The 18,999-nt window shown below is 33.5% G+C and overlaps 1 protein-coding gene across 3 annotated transcripts; it reads right to left on the bottom strand.

The window, feature by feature from the left end:
• Nucleotides 1-1,488: 1,488 nt before the first annotated feature.
• Nucleotides 1,489-9,295, bottom strand: LOC121264719 (phosphatidylinositol 4-phosphate 5-kinase 9). 3 transcript variants are annotated; one of them, XM_041168009.1, is made up of 9 exons: nt 9,065-9,294; nt 6,716-8,077; nt 6,168-6,335; nt 5,713-5,878; nt 4,778-4,888; nt 3,429-3,616; nt 2,812-2,969; nt 2,280-2,445; nt 1,489-1,957 (listed from the first exon to the last, which is right to left on the bottom strand). In XM_041168009.1, exons 2-9 carry the CDS (start codon nt 7,978-7,980, stop codon nt 1,681-1,683), a joined length of 2,499 nt encoding a protein of 832 aa, XP_041023943.1. In that variant the 5' UTR covers nt 7,981-8,077; nt 9,065-9,294; the 3' UTR covers nt 1,489-1,680. The 3 variants fall into 3 exon arrangements, with proteins under 3 accessions (XP_041023943.1, XP_041023944.1, XP_041023946.1); XM_041168010.1 differs by having other exon boundaries at nt 8,957-9,294; XM_041168012.1 differs by lacking the exon at nt 4,778-4,888 and having other exon boundaries at nt 9,065-9,295.
• Nucleotides 9,296-18,999: the final 9,704 nt, after the last annotated feature.

Raw genomic sequence — 18,999 nt, forward strand, 5'->3', positions numbered from 1 at the left:
AAAAGGAGATCACTTCTACACTTGGGATTTGTTTCTTCTTACTTCACTACATTATACTGTAATAAAAGTGCGCAAGTTTTGGTACAAGCAGATTAGGAACGTATGTAATGGATGTCTAGGACCAAAGCAAGTGCCTTGGATTAATAGTGGATTAGTGCAACATTAACGACCTACTCCTGAAACATGAAAAAGGGACACCATTCATTGTTCAACCCCGCATATTCCCCTTCAAGTAGTCCCACTATCTACTTTTTTTTTCCCCTAATTTGCCTGGTTTAAGAAACTCCATTACATACATTATAAACCTGACATGTACTAATTGTATTTTGCTCCTGAATTGGGTTGGGCAAGAAAAGGCTAGGAGACTAAAGGCATTTTTTATAGAGCCCGGCTATATATCAACTGCACTCTCCGAATACCTTACATAATTTTTTCTTTTTTTTAACTCAATACATTAGGTATGCTGCGGCTACAGCCAGCTGATGTAAATAATTTTTTTTTTTTTACATAGCGATCAGGCTAAGCGCACCGACCTTTACTGATCTTGGACCCACTCAAGCTTAAGCTCCAACCAAATTAACTATCTGAGAGACAGAGACAGAGACAGAGAGAGGACCTACCGGGCTTGTGTTAATGAAGATAACGAAGATGCATACTGCGCGCGCGCGCCTCTGAACAAGATTACATCTTTGGTGTGTTTGTAGGTGGATTTGCCTTAATTATTCTGCGGGACCCTGGCCGGCTGCTGCTCCCTTCGACTATGAATGCCCCATTTCTTAATTAGATGGCAAGTTAAACGTAGATGCCCACCATCGCATCATCTTGAGTAAGCTTTCTGGGTCCCAACCATTGCCACCGGTTTATGGGATAAGGTTACTTTTAGTAGCTCCTGAAAATGAACATTGTTGGAGTTGTTTTCCCCACCTAAAAAATGGTGGGTACCATGATTTTACCAATTTATAACGGCGGATTGGTTATTATACGTAATGTACCATATTGATTCTTGCAGGGTTTACCATCATTTAGTGGATATATTTTTACAAGTGAAAGAGTTGAAAGGTTACCCCGATACAAATTTTTTGGCACCAGTGCTTACCTTCGGATTATCAGACAATGAAGGACGAGCACAGAACTAACAAGCCGAAGGCTACCCGATACATCTTTTTTACGTCCAATGGATGTGTGGCTGTTTCTTCTACCCAGCCCATGATGTATATAACTCAGGGTTTTTGGGTTTTGTTTTTCTCTTCGGTTTTTGGCGACTGCTCTCGAATCTCATCAGACCTCTTATAATATTTCCCTCTGCTTGGGACGATCGAACCAAAGTTTTGATGAGACTGGCAAGTGTATTATTAGATAAATCGCCCCCCAGCTTTGATTTTTTATTTTTAAAATTTTTTGTCATATTATTAGTCGCACTAGAGAATAGCGGAGTGCAAAAGGGATGAAAGTAAATTGAGCAATGGATGTGCTTCGAGAGAAAACTAATTAACCATGAGAACAGAATCAAATTCACTCTAACAACCAACATTTGAGATGTGCTTAGGATGGGACTGACTTTCACCTGTTTGACAATACTTACAACACAACTTGACGCCTTCTGCCCACTATTACCCTTATACAACAACTCATCATAAGATTTCCCACAAGAAAAATATTATGTTTTTAGACCCAAAAATCTTAACTTGTTGCAGAATTTGGAGGGAACACTTTTTTAATGAATTCTAGGAATCGCTGAGAGTAGAACGTAGGGTCCACGGCCGAGATGGACAAGGAATCAAACTGAAGAGATTTGTATGCGTGTTCAATCTTCTTACTCATGTTGTAATCTTGCAGAATATCGATTATTCCCAGGTATAGAACAACATCGTATACCTCATGAAACATTTGGGTTTCCTCTTTTCCCGGAATCTGCTCAGCCCTTGCCGGCATGTTCACACCAAGCTGGATTTGTAGCCTGCTTAACAAGGTCGCATAGAAAAATAGAATTCAAATTCTGTGGAAATACAACAGTAGCTATGATGGGTGAAAGTGGAAGAGGCTTTATAGATATTCTAAAAAAGAAAATCTTTCGACTGATAGCAGGGATCAAGCATGTAAACATTTTCCGATCTTAAAGTCAACCGTCTAGTGCTTTCCAACATTCCTATTTTTCTTCAAAGGTAAAGGAGACTTCACAGAAAGCTTTGCATATGAACCATCAGTTACTTCATCCAGAAAAAGAAAAAAATCATCACTGCCGCTCGGGTTAACACACTAGGCATTTCAAGAAATCATACCTTGCTGTACCAGGTAGCAGGAGATCAACTTCCTCATCACCAGCAGAGGATGCTCGTAGTCGGCTACCCCTGATGTGAGGGCCCACAACAACACTGCCATCACCGGTTCCACGAGGAACCAAAACAAGGCCTTGTGGGTAGTTGGAGATCTCATTCTCTAGGGGGTCTGAATTGAAACATAACCACCAGAATTTTGATATCAGTCCTCTAGATTAATGAATATTGCTACTATACACCTTTGTAAAAATAACAAAAAAGAACAAGAACCGATAAGGGTCAAACCACTAACTATGTCCCAGGATTACATGTACCACCTTCAGATCACAGTGTGTTGATCTAATTCAACTGAAAAATAGCTCCAGGAGAATCTCTCATTACTTGATAATTCTCCAGATGTGTATTACATGACACTAGTTTTCAGTCCTACTCATTTTTTTTAACCTCACTTAATCAAGATCCTTCTTACAGTTGCATTAACAGATTATGCAAGAGAACCGGATTTTGAACAGAAGACATTAAATATAAAACCTACCTTCTTCTGCAAGCATTGCCAATCCATCTGCTGCTGTTATATTTTGCTTGAACATGAGAGAGCGCAGGTGTTGGGGGGCTCGATAATGCACACCTAACAAAAGGCTGTAATCCATAATGTGCTGTGCTTCTAAGAACTTACTGTCTATCTCAATCTGCCTGCATTTTAAAGAAAAAAAAAAATTTGAGGAAAGCGTAGCCCATATCTGTGTTAACAATAAGCTCAAGGCCAGCATAAGATGGATGCCAGAGTTCTAATCCACTTAAAACAACACAAGAAGAAGAGAACAATCAACAATGAAGAATTAGAACTTTAAATTTTAAGCAAGCCTAACACATGTATGCCAACTAAAACCAACAAAAATTTGTCAGTAGGCTAAAGATGAAACAACTTGGAATTTGTTTGGAATGTTTCACACAAATATGACATCAAGACAGAAACTATAACAAGCACGACTTTTAATGGACAGATTATTCTCTTGCAATCTTCATATTTTTGCTTCCAGCATCAGGTAGTAACCCGGGGTCTACTGCCATATCATCCAAGCCACAGGCAATTGATATGTAAACTTCAAGTCAGAAAGAAATTTACATAGCAGCTTTGATAGTATCACTTACTTCAATAAAGCCTCCCGCCAAGAGGGTTCCAAATAAAAGCAATAGGTTAGATCCAAATCTTTAAGTGTAGTGTTCTCATCAATTTCAACCTTGTCTGCTGAGCGTCCTAGTGAAGAACCTTTCAAATCAAATCTTCGATGGATCCTTAACTCTGTGCAGAACATATTTCCCATTACCACAAAGCGAAACTGCATGGTAGGAATTAAATATGAACTATTAGCTTATTGTGATATGAGATTCCTTTTTTAAGAGTAAATTAATTTTATTAATGATCAAAAGGCACTATCCAAGTACATGGAGAGTATGAATCAGATACACCAAACTAGAAGAAGAGATAAAATAAATAAATAAATAAAAAGGTTCTGAAAAGAAAGTTCTGAGTTCCTCCATCCTCCTCATGCTATCTTCGAAGTTCTCATTGTTTCTCTCTCCACATGCACCACATTAAACAGATCGGAATTATCTCCACATAAGCCCACTATGATGATTCTCAAATTTTCCTTTCCAGCATTCTAATGAATCTAACACTTGTCTAGGCATCACCTAGTTAAGCCCAAAGATACCAAAACAGCTTGCCAAGAGTGCTGGCTATCTCACGATAGGGAAGTGATCTACGGATTCCCCGTTCCTCCTACAAATGCAACACTACTCTATCACCATAACATGTCTCCTGCATAGGTTGTCCAAAGTAAAGATCTTCCCTAATGCCTTTGTCCAAAGGAAAGAATGCCACTCTCTGGGAGGCCTTTCTCCTCCATATGAACTTCCATGGAAAGCTAGTACTCGTGAGGAATCAATGCATTATAGAACAACTTGACTTCAAGCATCCATCTCTTAGACATGGGCCAGATGGCCAAACGTGTCTTCCCAGTCTTGTTTCAACCGATCAGAATATAACCGAGCAAAGAATGAGTTGAAGAGATACATCTCCCAATCCTGTGCCACACTAATAAAGTCTACAGCCCATTGAGAAGATCAGTTTAAGAACTGTAAATGATCTTCTACTGATACATCCTTAACCTGAGCGATGCAAAATAGATTCATAAAGACCCCAGAGGCTGATCTCCACACCATGTATCATGTCAAAATTGTATCATAGATCCATTGCCCACATCATTACCGATATGTTGAGAAAACTCCCTCCATCCCTCAGCATCACACATTCTTGAAGTAAGTTTAATGAGAGGGAACATGAGACAAGTCATGCAAGAGTCAACTTAATATGAAATTAAAATTTAATAAGTTGAAACCTATGGATCATAAATGGTAAGAGAGAACTAATGGCTACAACATTAACGTCCATGGAAAAATGCTTTTGGTATCGAACGAAGCTTTATTGTGCCAATTACCTTTTGACCACTTGAAGGTTTGATTCTATGAAGGCCAAAAAATTTGGTAATGAGAGTGTTCTCATACAACCTCACATGATGATGATAGTTTGGAAGCATTCTTAGAAGAACCTGCACATCAAAACTACGGTCACTATAACTTAAAGAGGCATATGATGACAGGCAAAAAGAAAAAACTATATGTACATTTAACCATAGCAAATGTACCATTGCTCAAAAACTTATTCACAGTAGAGATGAGATATCAAATATGGTCCTCATCTCAAGAACAAATAAATCCCATGCTTTGAAATCTAATATGCAAATACGCACACACCATAATACCTATTCTCTGCCCCCATTAGATTGGATTCAATCTTTTATTTGGCTTTCTAGTCATAAATCAATCATTTTTCATCCATCATTTGCTCACTACCAATACGAAAACTGGGTCTAGTCTCAGTTAAGATCAATGAGCAATTTCATCAATGGTATACCAACTACTACAGTACCACCACATTCAAATTTGGGTAGCAGTGATTTGTAAGCAGACAATTCTCAACAATCATCAGCAATTAAGGACTAACGGTATAAGTTGGTGCCTACAGAGCAGAAAGATATCCCTAGTCTGCGACGCTTTTTAAAGCTTACAATGGTGGATAAAAAAATTACCTGAACAAACATATATTGAAGAGTTCTGGTAAAAGAAGGAAGCGAGAATATGATGGCAATGAAAGTTTAACACATTATTTGAAAATCAGAACCTTGTGAAATAACATTGTTATCATTTACCAAGAAATATCCATCAGAGATAAGTAGCTATGAGGCTATGAAGGTATAAAACAATCCAGTAATTGCAAAAATAAAAAAAAAATTAAATTCCCAACAAACACTATTAATCCTTTTTTTTTTTTTATTCATTCTATTAATCTTTTCCACTAGAGAAATAGACAAACCTTTACTTCAGATTTTCGTAGCGTCTTAATCATGAAACGATCATCTTGGGATAGGAAGAAAACACTACCGCTTTTCCCAGGAGAAGAAAGTTCCCTGAGAGCATCATTCCCACAAATGGACATCATGTAATCTGCAGCATCAATCTTGAACAACTCCCGTAAATTCCTACATGTGAATGACATTTTCATCAGCTTTCAATACATACTAACAACAAGAAATGTCCCTGCATGAATTATTAATACAAGTAAGAGGAACACTGCAATCACAAAACTTTCTGAAAAACATAACCTCTCAGCAAGTGAAAGAAGTTTTTTGCTCTGGTTATGTTGCTAATTGAAGCATAGGAGCTCGCAAAACATCAGGAACGACCATTGCAAGCATACCATCATACAAAATAAATGGGCCGCATGTAAGATTCAACTCAGCAGTAATGAAACAAAGATCGACTTCTCACCTGAAAACCATTGGGCAATAATCTTTCCACTTAAAATCCTCTGATTGATGGGGTGGTGTCAGTTGGGATCCTTCTTTGGGAAAGTTCATCCAAAAGCTGGCCCGGGGACCAAAATCGGATGCCCGAACTTCTCGCCTCTGTATTGGTGTAATTTTCCCCACAGTGTATCTGTCCATATTCTAATGCATGGTCAGCACCTCCAAAATGCAATGTACCAGAATATGAGACAACAACAAAAATAATTGTCGATTTCTGCAGCAATGAGTGGAATGTGTCTTTCCCATAAAGTCTGATAATTACATTTTGCTATATACTTTTCATTATATGAAGAACGAAAGATCATGCATCTACAATCAACTGTTTATTTAAAAAGAAATGGTTAGAGTTTAATCAAATAATTTTATCCAGAAACAACACAGGTTTTTTTCAAATGAAAATGTAGATACTTATAAAAAAAAGTTGAAAAAGATAAGAGCAGTGTAATGAAAAGTCATAACTGAAACAGCCTATATAAGGGGATATAGTAAGAGTCAGAAACTTGAGAGCACCTGATTCCAAGCTGTAAACTGAGCATTAGGTCGTAACTCCTGTGACCTTTAATGATTGCTTCACCAGGCCTCTTAACCTCTTTTGCAAGTTTCTTTTGTAGGCGTTTTGCTCTTTTAGATGATGCCGAAAAACTACTACTTAATACAAGCTCACTGATTAATACCCCTTGCATGTATTCTCTTTCCAGGACTGGAATGTTCATCTCCACTGCTTTTTCACCGCCTTCTTGGACAGACTCAGTTAACCCTAGTGACGAAACATGTCCAATCACTTTTTCAATTGATACCTCAAGACTCCAGCGCCTTTGCAGGGAAACATTCCTGTTGCTAGTCTGGTCCAAATTCAACAGACTTCTCTTGGAGAGCTTATCGGATGAACTATGACGAGATCTCTGGCTCCCACCGACCTTGGCATTTTCCATTTCCACAGAAGCCACATGATGGATATGTGCAAGGTTCTGCTTTCTCAGATCTGGCAACAGACCTCTTTTCCTCAAGGCATTGATGTAAAGTTCTTGTAAAGCAGGCAGTCGGCTACCTTTGGGATAAAATGATCCTTTTCCATCCTTTAAGCCACATGTCCAAGTTCCAACATAGCAGCCTCCATCACTCCATGTATACACTCCAAATCCATGCATCATTCCATTTAACCAGCTTCCTTCAAATGAGTCCCCGTTCATCCAAGTAAGAGTTCCTTTGCCAGACATTTTGCCTCCTTTCATGTTTCCTAGATAAACATTTCCATTAGCCCAGGTGTACTTACCAGGCCCTTCTGCTGCACCCTGAATCCAAGCGCCTTCAAAGATGTCTCCACTAGGATAAACTTGATATCCCAATCCATGTTTCACATTCAACCGCCATCGTCCCTTATAGGTCAAATTATCAGATCCAATATATGTCCCTGTACCGTGCATATAGCCACCTGAAAACTCACCCTCATAGACTGCTCCAGAAGGCCATTTTAGTTCTCCCTTCCCATGCTTCACCCCCCGTCTCCACCCACCTTCATATATGCAACCATCTGACCAGAAATACTTCCCTCTACCCTCAGGGATGCTGCCAAGCAATGAGCCGGAATATGATTCCCTGTTGGTAAGTAAGAGCTCCCTGACTCTAAAGCCAGCAGTTTCAGAAGTATGAATAACTTCACCATTAGTTGATAGGGATGTGTGGTCTTTGTCGGAAATGGCATCAAGAGATTTTGTTCTCTCTGCATGAGAAATTGCTCCTTCCACGTTATCAACGATGGCCACAGGGCCAGACATGCATAATGCCCAGAAGGAAACAGTTCCTTACAATAATCGCAAAAAGATCTTATTGTGGACTTGTAATTATCCCCTCTAAAACTCCTCGTCCTTTGAACTGTTAGCAGAAGAGATTAGAGACTTATGAGTACCCTGGCAAGATAGAAGCTTTCAATGGCACAAGATAGCTTAATGGGAGAATAATTCTCATAGGAAACCTATTTCTTACTGAATTTCCACACCTAATATATCAAAACCAATAATACAAGAATTGGAAAAATAAATGGGTAAAAAGAGAAACAAGATGCATAGACATAAAAGAAAGTAACTCAGAACAAGGAGGAACAGATTATCGAGATTTTAACTATCTGCAAGTGTGAGCAGAAAGATCTTTATCAATTTTCGGAACTGCATTCTTAAATTACATATCTAGACAGAAACTTCTTTTAAAATTGCTACCGTCCAGTTATTCCATTGAGTTCCATTACCTAAATGGACGGAGGAAAAATGTATTTTTGGAAATCAATTTCCTTCTTTCTTCCGGCCAGAGTAAAGGAGCTGAAATAAATCTTTATTAACGAGCTTAAAAGTAGTTGTATCCCCGTTCCAAGTTTAAGGTTTTTGGGATCAAAAGGAAAAGGCATTTTCTAAATATGGACCGAAACTCATCTAATTTTCAAACAGATGCAAAGACAGCTCAAGAACCAGTCATTTGAAGTGACTAATCTTTTCAGAAAATTAGTCAGCTAAATTTTGTTTGTCAATAATATTTTGGTTTTTGTTCTTGTTTTAGTCTGAAATATATTTAAATCATCCAAAACTTGAGCAACAAACATATAAAATAAAAATTAAAGCCGGTTCTGATACCCAAACTATCGCATGTTTCAGCTAAATTCTGCTACAAAAGTGAAATATCCTAGAAACCAAAAAATATGAAAAAATAATCTCAAAAGTGAAGTGAAAGTTAGACAACAAGGAACTGGAAAACAGTACATACTCGGCGAATAACAAACGTGAGGAGCGAGAATGAAAGCGAAAAGAATACACGCATAGATGCATATAGAGGTAGAAATATGTCGAGAGAACTTATGTATATGTGTACAACCTTAAGAGGAGAGATAGGAAGAGGAAGTTGTAGAGCCCGCGGCAGTTAAAAGGGAGCTGAAAATGGGTGGAGGCGGTAGTGGTTACAAAGGGCGACTTTTTGAAGCTCTGTTTTCCCTGTGCTTACTTTTGCAGCAATCAGCGTTGTCGACGTTGACGAAGATGGGATCGAATCCCAAGCAGAAGCTGGGTTCTACTAGTACTAGCAACTGGTATGTATGTAAATACCCTACCCCTTAATTTTTTTCCTTTCTTTTCTCCGTCAAAGCCAACGAAACATTTTTAATTAAACTATATTTATCCAAACAAATATCAAGGGGCAGTCTTGGCTGTATCTTGTGCTGCGGCGAGGTTTGTTTTTATTGAAAAAAAAAAAACAGTAAATTATTTAAAAATTTTAATATAAAATAACTCTCAGTCAGAAATAATGAAAATCATATGATTTAAATAGCATATTGAAAAAGAAAAACAATTTATGGAGAATTAAGTTGTTGTCTTGTTGTTGCGTATATATATGAATGAGAATGAGGTTAGGTGGTCAGATTTTTAAATTATGGATGTGTGATCTCTCATTCTTTAATAAAACTAAGACATATTTGAATATAGAGACGATTTTATTTCATCTCATCATTATAATTTTATTAAATTTTTATATAAAATATAATAAAATTTTTAAATTTTTTAAATTTTAAAATAATAATAATATTAAAAATAATATTTTATTTCATTTTCATATAAAACCATATCATCTCAATATCAAAACCAACCTAAATATTAGCCAAAAGTCCGGTTGGTAGCTCACCCACATCCTTCTTATGTATGATGACTTTTTAACATCTATATATGGGGTTTGAGTTTTGACCCAGAAGTTGGCCCACACCACATTTGTAATTAATACAAGTAAATTAAAAATAAAATATTTATCTTAAATTTTATCATTTTCAATAAATAACATATATTGAAAATGACAAATATATAATGTAAAAGTAGCATTGCTTATTAAATAAGAAATTCCTCTTTATTTTTTAGGTGACTTACAAATGTATCAATGCAAGCAATGGTCTGAGTTAAAAGGTTAGCGTTGGGTCCTCTGCTCTCACCAAAATTAATGATTATCTTCTTCCACAAACATGAATTTTAGACAGTTTGAAAATTCTATGTCGGCAGCATTAAATGCTTTATTTTTTTTCTTTTTTATAAGGGGTGGAGGTTTGAATTCAGATTTTTCATTTGAAAAATTAGACTATATATCATCAGATTATCATATAAATACCACACACATATATATATATATGTATGTATTATTTTTGTACGTCTTTGTTCCGTGTATATATGAAAGTTGACTGATACTTTTCGTGGTGTATGTTTGTTTTTGTACTATAGCCAAATCATTAAAAAGCAGATCAGCTAGGCATATATACTATAGCCAATCAATGGGCAATCATGCGCGGCCACCCTTTATTAAGAATTAACTATTTGCAACTACCAGAATCCAACAAAAAATGCGTTTGCCAGATAAGAAAAATAAAACATAAAAAAACTAATTAAACTTCTCCCCCCATCTAAACATTAATATCCTTGACATTTTGATAGATAAAATAGATCGGGAAAGCGACTCCATGTTCAATCAAATTATGACAATACAATATAAAATTACATCTATATAGTGCGAGTACAGGTCGGTCTTTTTTCGTGGAGTTTAAGATCAGTTCGACTTATCGTGATCAGTGCAAAAATTATCAGATGTGTTGAAATGATCATGGCAACGGATCGAACACATACATTAAAAATGAGGGGATATTATATAGAAATCAAACTGATTCGCAGATATATATTATATACATGCTCATTCTAACGAAAGAGCCCTGACCTCCGATATCGGTAGAGTACGTGGTACTATATATTACTCTCTCTTTTTTATTTAATCATCCTCTCATTACTTATGACGTAGTATATATAATATGGTTGGAAAAGTATTTGTTATGTTTTACTTATCATATCATGAGATAAAAGAGATTGATGAATAACATTTTTCTGTATATCATATATATATATATATTTATATATATATATATATCGATTTGCCCCTGATCATCAAGGATCCCGCCGTAACCATCTGATCTCAATCACATGCAGCTTGAGTCAGGGTGCATGCAACATTCGCATGATATGTTCGTATCGATCTATATATATATATATATATATATATAATATAAATATAGGGCCCAATTTCGAGGCTGCGTATATATGGATTCCATTTTGATCTATAAGACTACAGAAAGAAATTAAAGTTGTTATCATGATATATATGCTCTATATATATAAAGCATGCACTAGCCGACCAATATATTATATCATGAATTCCAGCTAGTACTGACAGATACATAATGAACTATATTTATTTAATATATACATGCAACGACAATATATCAAAACTAAGAAGATTTAATTGGTTGAATACATGAGAACGGGTCAAGTTTCAACAACTATATATATATATATATTGCATGCTTACATAATTAGAAGAAGATTTTATATTACGTACATACGTGCAATTGGGCATTGGCTGTATTAATTTGACAAAGAATATTTTTCCTATTTCTATTTTCTGCTGTGTCGATCGATCGACCCAACGATACGTAACTTGTTTTGTTGATCATCGTTGTTTAATTAAAGTACTATATATAAAACAAAATTAACGAAAAATTAAACCTAATTGGAATTACAAAATCAATTAAATCTGCTCAATCAATTAACAATGATTAATTAGGAAACTAATCAGTAGTAACTAGCAATTGATGCAGGTGACTTTGAAATATATATCACGTACTTGGAAGCTGGAAGCTAGCTTAATTAACCTCCATATATATATATATATATATATAAATATATATATAAATAATATTTATAATTTTAAAGTGTGCAAACTCCGTGCACTATTATTTGAAAAACAAAATGAAAAAATCTAGGACTTACATGTACAAAAATTTTTTTAATTATGAGCTTCACTTTTTTCAAATGGAGTATGCGAGATTTGTAAACCATAAGATTGTATCTACCATTATTTATATATATATATATATGTACATATATATATATACACACACACCACAGTATATACCATGGGTCGGGGCACTGGGAGTGAGATTTTAATTAAGGTCTAGCTTGGATAGCAAAATCTTCAGCCCAGTTTGGATTTAAGAATTACTTCAACTCATCTCATCTCATTATTATAATTTTTTTAAATTTTTACACAAATTATAATAAACAATTCAATTTTCTCAAATCCAAAAATAATAATAATATTAAAAAATAATATTCTAATAATATTTTATTCAACTTTCATCTCATCCGATCTCATCTCAATATACAAACATCATAAATACAAATACTTTTAAATTCAAATATTCAATATTTTCATCTAATCATTACCTAATTATTATAACTTTTTTAAACTTATAAAAAAAATAATAATTTTTTTAAAAATCAAAACAAAAATAATATTAAAAAGTTATATTTTAATAATATTTAACTTTATAATATTTTTATTCAATTTTTTTCTCTCATTTTTAAAATTCATAAAATATATTAATTTAAGTTATTTTATTAATATTTACAGATGATCTCATCTTATTGGCTATCCAAGCGAGGATTAAGACGATAATTCATCGTATTTCCCACTTGATATTACTTCTTGTTACGAGCCGACCGGATACATGAGAGACAAGCACATAGTATTGTCCATTTTGGTGCTTCCAACTACTTCCATGCAAAGCTAATAGTATTCTTTCGTTGGATGCTTAAAAAAATTAAAATTAAAAAAAAAAATGGCACATGGGAATACATATATGAGCTAGTGTGTGCCGCCCGGTGGCTGGTTGGATTGGGGAGAGACCAGAGAGAGCTAGCTACCATGCATGAGCCAGCTATATATCTGATCAGATGGACGGTGATGATGGGTCAATATGTTGTCCCATCATGGTCAATAATAATATTAATTAATTAATTATGATATAAAAAGAGGTCGGCTAATTACTATTCGGGTCTACGAGCCTCTTTAAAATTAATTTTGTCACTTTCGACGTTTCAAACTTCTATCCACATCTGCAGCCGACCATTCGGACCCCTCCCTGGATCCCCCCACCGCCGGTTAATTCGTTTATTTTCTCCTTAATTTACCCACTAATTAATATATATGGAAAAAATTAAAAATCACAACGTCAAATGATGAAGATGGTTTCTTTTTGTCGGCCTCGAGACAGATCTCACATGACTGTCATTGACCCCCCCATGCCCAAAGCTAAAGTTCTCTCACAAGTGCTTTTGTTTTTTTCTTATTGTCACTCGTGGGCATTTTAGTTATGCCTCTCTCTCTCTCTCTCTCTCTCCACCCACCCCCACCGCATTGTTTAATCAAAACGTTATTATAAGTTTGGATGTGATCAGCATGAGCGCAACCGTAAAAATAAAAAATAAAAAAAAAATAATGTAGCAGTTAATTTGTCTATATAGTTTCTGATCGTTGGACTTTTCTGTTTCTTATATATACACGTTTATATATTTGGCAAGTCATTCTCTTGTACAAAACAAAGAAATATAAGAAAGGAAAAACAAATAAGAACATATGAAGTAGGTGTTGAAGAGTAATTCTAAATTATTTGTGAATAAAATTTTAGACATATTTATAAGGAATAAGTAATTATTTCTTATAGAACCGGTTTTATAAAATAAGTTAAGCTCGTAAATTTCTTCATGGTATCATAGATTGTCACATGACAAATGAGAGTCCACACTACTTACTCCGTGACAAAGATCAGAAAAAAATATTAGCCTGTACGTGAAGAAAGATGTTGAAGAAAAATCTCACATTACATGTAGATAAGGTATTGATATGTTTATAAAAAATGAGTAATTTTTTTTTATAAAATTGATTTTATGAGATAAATTATGCTTATAAATTTATTCGGTACGTAGTAATGTGTGTATATATCAATTTTGCTCTCTGAGCTGCTCTCTCTCGTGCGTGGGTCCAAGCTGTATAGTTTGTTTGAGAAGCTAGCTAGCTCGGGGGGGAGTGGATCGAAGGGAAGCCGCCCATTAGTGGAAGATCGAACCTTTTGGTCAGTATCATAATGAAGCATCGATCATGGGCACGGACATGTATGATGATCAGCACATGAATTAATGGGGTAGTATATATGTGGGAATAAAGGTGGTGCTGATAAGATGCGCATAAATAATTCCGGGGATTTGTGATACAGGCCGTGATGTGACTTAGAGAGAGGATACATATAGAATATGTGAAGTGGTACGTAATTAATTAGGTGAACATGTACTACGTACTTGTGTACGTGTTTGGCTGATCATTTAGCTTACATTTATAGGATGAGACGAATATTGACATGTATATACAGTAATTTATATCTATATGCATGATTCCTTGTCCATGAAGTAAGTACTAATGCAGATATTGATAGACAACTGATATTACTAATTAGATAGATATAAAACCATTATATATATATATATATATTAAAAATATATTCATCATTTATTTTTTTATTATCCTCTCATCATTTTATAATGTGGTATTAAATGATAGATTTACGAGTAAAATATAATAAATAATCTTCAATTATCTAATGTCACATTATAGAATGATGAATAACATTACTCATATATATGTATTTTTTTAAAGAAAATGATAGGGTTACTATCCTCTTACTATTTATTTACTACTAATTTTATATTTTATATTTTATTAATTTTTTATTTTACTTAATAATTAAGAAATTGACTATTAGTAAAATTATATATTTTTTTAATTTTTTCTTAATAGTTAAGGATGTTAAAAAAATACTTAAAAAAATGATAAAAAAATAAAAAATTTGAAATGAACTATGAGTAGTAAATATATAGTAATAGGGTTGTAACCCTATCACTACCCTATTTTTTATACTTTGCAACTTCAATATTGCTGATCTAGCTTATAATCCATCTTAATTCAAACTAATTTATAAGCTAGAGCAATATTTAAGTACTAAAATATATATATATATATATATATATATATATGACCAATAATCCATGCATGCCACCAAAATATTCCAACTTAAGATTGATATCATTTGAACTGTCGATGCAGGACGAATATGTGTGTGTATATATATACTAATAGTAGGTAACATCAAGGGACGTTTGCATAATTTAGTTAATTAAGAATATTATCATATTTAAATTATATTAAAATTCTAATTATTTATATAGTTTTACTTTTTTAAAAATATTTAACAAAATTTCATCGTTTATTTAATGATAAAAAATTAATATTTTGATAATTTATTTATGATATGATATTTGTATGTTGATTATCTATTTTAAATTAATTTAAATTAGTATTTTAAATTTCACCATTGGATCAAATTTAGAAACTTATGATGAAGGGTTGGATTTAAATTCCAAAAACTTTCATTTCCCCTCACTTTTCCTTTCTCCCTCTCTCTCATTCCGCTCAGCCACGTCCTCTCTCAAGCAGCTGTGCGCCACTGTGCGGTGTCACCAATCATGTCACCGAGTTCCCCTCACGCTGGAGACCAAATCCCACCATCGAAGCTCCTTGGTAGCTCCTCCCTTAGCTGCACGTGAGCAACCCAAAATGGGTCTCAAGGCATGGGTTCTCCACCATTGTGCCACCGCGGCTCAGCCCCTGCTCCACCAAGCACCACCACCGAATTCCCCTCACGCTATGGACCACTTCCATAGAACTCACCACCCGTAGCTCTTCTCTAGCCGCATCACGTAGCGCCTCTACATGCACAGGTTTCTCCTCATGGCGCCGCCGTTAGCCAAGCTCACGCCACCGCACCACCACGACGGCCTAGATCCGCCGCCTATAGCCCACGACGCAACCACCAGCCTTCCACGGCACCTCCCCTGCTCCTCCATGTTCAGCCCTCTATCTCTCCCATTTTGTAATTTTGTAAATTTGTACATTTTACGATTTTGCAGAATTAGGATAATTTACGATAAGTTTGTGATCATCCTACGGTAATTTTGAGATGATTTCGATGAGTTTGGTTTGTGGTTGCTATGATCTTGTGATCTATTGTTGTGATTTTGTGATATTTTGTGTGGTGATTTTGTAATCTGTTGTAGTAATTTTGTGATATTTTGTGAAAAAATATTGGTTTGAGGACGTAGAGAGGGATGAAGAAAAAAACGTAAAATAAGAGCACTGTTTATCAGTACTATTCATATTTTTTTATTACTGTTTATATTGTTCATTGAAGTACTAATATATATATATATATATATATATACACATACTAGGTAAAGGGCAAACACGTGCATTGCATGTGTGCCCAATTGAAAAAATATGAAAAACTGGTTACTTATCAATTCACAATGAACAACAAAATAATAATTTAAATTCACACAATTTCTTAATTTTAAATATCAATGATAAAATTCCATCTATATTTTGAGATTTTATTTCTGATCATAAAAAAATCACATATGTTATGTACAAAATATTGATAATCATACATAAAAATTTTAACTATAAATGGACAGATTTATGTCTATATTTCTAGAATTTTTTCTTGTTTACAATACATATTATACACACAATCTGCATAATATTTATAACTATAATATAACAACTTATAAGAAGCAAGTCACAACTTTAAAATGTATGCAGCCAACTTTTATAATCATCAAGCATCCCAACCTAGGTATCAAAATAACTGAATGGGTTTTGTTTCTGATCTTCGTTGTCCTTATTCACACCTGAATTCAATAAGTTTTGCTCTGCTCTTGGAATAGACGAAATGAAGTAAGGTGTGAATAACGATTTAGTTATAGTGATAAATGTAGAATTAAGATTTTATTTTAATCAAAACGGCACCAGTCTTCAAATGAGATGAGAAGTATTAGACTTTATGATGAAAATGGCGCCATTTTATATTTTGGGTGGTTGGGCTTTATGGCTGGCTGACTTCAGGCTTGGATAAATTGGATTGAATTTTCTTTTTTCACTTTGGGCTTCAGACATGATTTTGTAAAATACGGTAAAAAATATAGTTATAAAATATAATAGATGGTAATATTCGACAAATTTACATATATGATAATAAATTAATTTTTACTTGGCTACCTGTCAATTCACAAAAAATGAGAGTTTAAATATATACAAATTTCTAAATTTAACTATGTATAGGCAGTTCTAGTTATATTTTGACATTTTTTCTCTGATCATAAAAAAGATCATGCATGTTATCTGGAAAATATTCATAACTATAACATAAAAATTTTCACAAATACATTTATAACTACACAGAAATACTTTTTGCTTATATATTACAATGATTTAAACTTTTGAAAAGAAGTTTCAAAATAGTTATTCTATTCTTTCATGCACATTAGGGTACAGATTTGTCTTGTTGTTTTCCTATATAAAAATAAATAAAAGATTTGAGAATAATGTATCAAATAGATGCAGAAAAAAAATGCAAAAAGTTGATCATTTGTAGTTTACCTGAGGTTCCGAATGGAATTCTGACGTCTTCTCATAACTTAATCCCTCTTCATATAGATAATTAACCTGTAGAAGAAATTGTTTTTTGTATTTATTGGTAAAAATAGAAACAAAATGAAGTAAATATTTTTTAATAAGAGATAATTATGAATAAACCTGATCGCTCAATATTGGGGTAGATGCAATTATGTTGTCGGAACATAAATCTCTTTCACGAAGCGTTGAAGTTTCAGAAAAATTAACATTTGAAGACGAATCAATCTATCTTATACAAATGACTTCATTGTCATTTGAATGACAAGAGAGAGTATGCTGATACTGTATTTGCGTTTGAATTTTATTATTTCAAATTTTTTTCAACTCGGCATATCTCTTTTTTTTTTTTTTTGCGGACCTCTTCTTTTTTTCCTCTGATTGGGCAGCATACCAACTTTTTCTTATTGGAGCTTTTGCACGTTCTTCAAAATTTATTTATAGAAGTAGTTAGCTAAAAATGAAAATAAATTGTGTTAATAATGTTTAAATGTATTTTTACATTTAAAAATATCGTCTTACCAATCGACATAAAGTTGTAGAAGATTCTAAATTTAGCGTCAATTTCAGAATGTAATCTAAAAAACATTTGACAACATATCAAATACATGAGTACATATGCATATACAAAATAGAGATAAAAATTTCTATTTTTTAAAACATTCATCTATATTTAAAACAAAAAGAAATATGATTCAATCAGCAAGATATGTAAAATATTCAAATCAAATAAACTAATATAATAATAAACTATTTACAATTAAAAATCTAAAGAGATATACAACAAATATTGAGTAATTTTATCTAATAATCACAATTTCATATATTTGTAAATTGTCTAACACCAATAAATGTATAAAATATTATAAAATAAAAACAATAACATCTATTTCTATGGTCTGAAATCATCAAGACCATAAATGTTTAACAATTCTCTTAACGTACAATTTTATATGGATTTGCCCTCTAAATTTTTTGTAACATGTATGTGTATGTACTATTTGATGAACATACCTAATTTATTCTAATATTCATAAATGAAGTAGTAGATTTCACAAATAATTTAAAACTTAGAACCGAGGAAATAGATTCGGAAAAATCAAAACAACAATTTTATCAGATCGTAAATAGTAGAAACTAAATAATATGACAATTACTTTAAAACAAAATCGCAGGCAGTGAAAGAGGTGGGCAAAAAATTAATAATAACATCTGATAAGATTTGTGTAAATGGTGGAAAACTTTAAAATAATAAGAATCTGATAATTTCAAAATAAAATTACTTATTAACAATTTCATTAATAACCATATTAATACTATTATCGATATCAAGTTTCGTATTAATATAAAATTTAATATCCAAAAAG

This window comes from Juglans microcarpa x Juglans regia, chromosome 5D (assembly GCF_004785595.1).
Source record: "Juglans microcarpa x Juglans regia isolate MS1-56 chromosome 5D, Jm3101_v1.0, whole genome shotgun sequence".
Lineage (NCBI taxonomy): Eukaryota > Viridiplantae > Streptophyta > Magnoliopsida > Fagales > Juglandaceae > Juglans > Juglans microcarpa x Juglans regia.